The following is a 2,524-nucleotide window of genomic DNA, read 5'->3' as shown; positions in this document are numbered from 1 at the left end:
GGGGGGGTGTGGGTTCTGGGATAGAGCCGGGGATGAAAGGCTTGGAGTGGGCTCAGGGCTGGGGCAGAGGGTTGGGGTACAGGGGGGTGAGGGCTCTGGGGTGGGGCCAGGGATGAGGGGTTTGGGGTGGGCTTAGGGCTGGGGTGGAGCCAGGAATGAGAGGTTTGGAGTGGGGGAGTGGGCTCAGGGCTGGGGCAGAGGGTTGGGGTACAGGGGGTGAGGGCTGTGGGATAGAGCCGGGGATGAGGGGTTTGGGGTGCAGGCTGACCCCAGGATGTGGTGGGCAGAGAGGACTCCACCTAGCTCTTTCTTGCCGCAGCAGCCCAGGGTGAGGCGCCTCTCCCCAGCTGCAGTAGCTCCGGCAGGGCTGGGTTGGGCAGGGCCGAGGGAGGGGCACCTCCCCTGGCCGCGGCAAGTCCAGCGCAGGTCTGCGCTGGGGCCGGTGGGGAGGGGCTCCTTTTCCCACTACAGCCCTGCGCGGGGCTTAATAGGGAGCTGCGCGGCCACGCAGCTTAATGGGAACTTAGCCCAGGAGTCCTGACTCCTGCTCTAACCACTAGGAAATGCCACCGCTCACTGCTCCCCATAACTTCAGGTCCAAGTCTGAAGAAGCTCCAAAGTCGGTCCAGTAAGAGCAATTACCTCACTCACCCTGGCTCCCCATCATGCCCAGCACCTGCAGTGATGGGGCATTACAGCCTCAGTGCAGTACACGCTCATGCCCTGCCCACCCCACTCCAGTCACCAAGCGAGATCCAGACGCAGACGAGCCATTATTTATTCCCTTACGTATAACACAAGGACAGGACTCCTCCAGCCCCTCACGCGGATGGGGATGCAGGGCTTTGCTTTGCTCAAGCCGCCGCCTTCTGCTCCAGCCTCTTCTTCCTCACCAGCAAGCGCCGCTCCCGCTCAAACTCCTTCATACGCCTCACGTAGCTGGGGCGAGAGGAGACATCAGTCACGGGGGTCTACCTGCATCTCCAGCAGGAGCAACCCCGCCCCCCACACTCTGTATTAGGTACAGGCCGATCTCAGAGCTGTTGGACTGTCCCACTTTCCTGGAGGGGGGGCTCACTGAAATTAGATTCACTGCTTTGAACCAATCCTTCGGCTCTCTGGCCCCTCCCCCCTGCCCCACAGCTTCCCCCTCCACCCCACAATCCCCACGGTGACACAGCCGGGCCAGCCCCATAACCACGTTCCGCCTAGTACCCCTCCCTTCACTCTGGGGTCTGCTTGGCCCAGGGCTTGACCCTCTGTGGGAAGGGCCCTACACGTGTTTCATCACCATCCTGCAGGGTTAGCCGCACCAGTGGGGCCCGGGGATCAGCCAATGGCCCAGAACGCTGCTTTCTGAGATGCCTTCCACAAAGTAAGGGGGAGGGGACGTTTATTTCTGTGCTAAGCGCCCACCGTAGCTGGTTACTGGGGACCATCAGCACATTCTTAGGCTTAAATACCCTATGTGGGAAGGGCAGGTGCCAATCACACCGAGCTCCGGCAGCACCTTTCATCAGTAGACCTCAAAGCACCGTGCAAAGGAGGCCAGTTGCCCCAGGTCACCCAGCACACCAGTGGCAGAGCTGGGAATAGAACCCTGGTCTCCTTTGTGCTCTCTCCTCTAGGCCATGCTGCCCCTCTCTACCCCTAGGGCTGCCACCCCCAGCTCTGTGGCCCTGGGAGCGGAGTAGCCTGTGGATGGTGCCAGGAGCCTCCCAGCACAGGCAGCCTCGTACTCAAGATGCTCGCAGTATTCCCAGTCGTGGAGTTCATCCTGGCAGGCCAGGAAGTTGGGGAAGCAGTCGCGCCTGCACTTCATCAGCTTGATGAGGTGGTGGGCGCAGTAGTCGCGCTGCTCCAGGGGCAGCTGAGCGTCATTCATCTGCTGCTGCGTCGCTACCATCACTGCGGGGGACAGAGAGGAGGGGCAGAGGTGAGGCTGGGAGCAGGACGTGGGCGTGACACACCAGGAACTGAACCTGGGACCTCCAGAGCTAAAAGCACTAGTGGCCCTCTACCTCCTGAGCAAAGAGCCAGGCTCCATCGCGGGGCCGTAACAGCCGCAGCGAATGTGGATCGGGCACCGAGTGGGACTCTGAACACCCTATACATGAGCCCTTCTGATGAAACTCCATGGAGAAACTGAGGCACAGGAAGCAACTTGTCCAGGCTCACAGAGGGAGAGCTAGGGATACAAGTCAGAAGTCTTTGGCTCCAAGCTCTCTCTCTATCCATTTCAATTAGATGTGTTCTTATTTGCACTTGTCTCAGGATCTATGCCTCTACACAGGACAGGGCTTCGACTGCCCTCTACTATGTAATGATCTTGGGTTTACACAGTTCCTTTCAACGCAGAGCACTGACTGACCCTCGTATAGACAGTTCAGACACTCATAGAATCATAGAAGATTAGGGTTGGAAGAGACCTCAGGAGGTCATCCCCTTGCTCAAAGCAGGACCAACCCCAACTAAATCATCCCAGCCAGGGCTTTGTCAAGCCGGGCCTTAAAAACCTCTAAGG

At 59.4% G+C, this 2,524-nt stretch overlaps 1 protein-coding gene across 1 annotated transcript in view; it reads right to left on the bottom strand.

Moving 5' to 3' along the window:
• Window positions 1–762: 762 nt before the first annotated feature.
• The window catches only part of NDUFB7 (NADH:ubiquinone oxidoreductase subunit B7), a 2,340-nt gene continuing 578 nt past the window's right edge, over window positions 763–2,524 (bottom strand). Inside the window, exons 2-3 of the mRNA XM_026658502.2 lie at window positions 1,740–1,908; window positions 763–939 (exon numbers count right to left, since the gene is read on the bottom strand). Coding sequence (XP_026514287.1) covers window positions 855–939; window positions 1,740–1,908 — 254 coding nt within the window. The 3' untranslated portion in view covers window positions 763–854. The remainder of the gene's footprint in view (window positions 940–1,739; window positions 1,909–2,524) is intronic.

Source organism: Terrapene carolina, unplaced genomic scaffold (genome assembly GCF_002925995.2).
Source record: "Terrapene carolina triunguis isolate 2854851 unplaced genomic scaffold, T_m_triunguis-2.0 Scaffold450, whole genome shotgun sequence".
NCBI classification, from domain to species: domain Eukaryota; kingdom Metazoa; phylum Chordata; order Testudines; family Emydidae; genus Terrapene; species Terrapene triunguis.
This window is presented reverse-complemented; position numbering and strand designations above follow the sequence as displayed.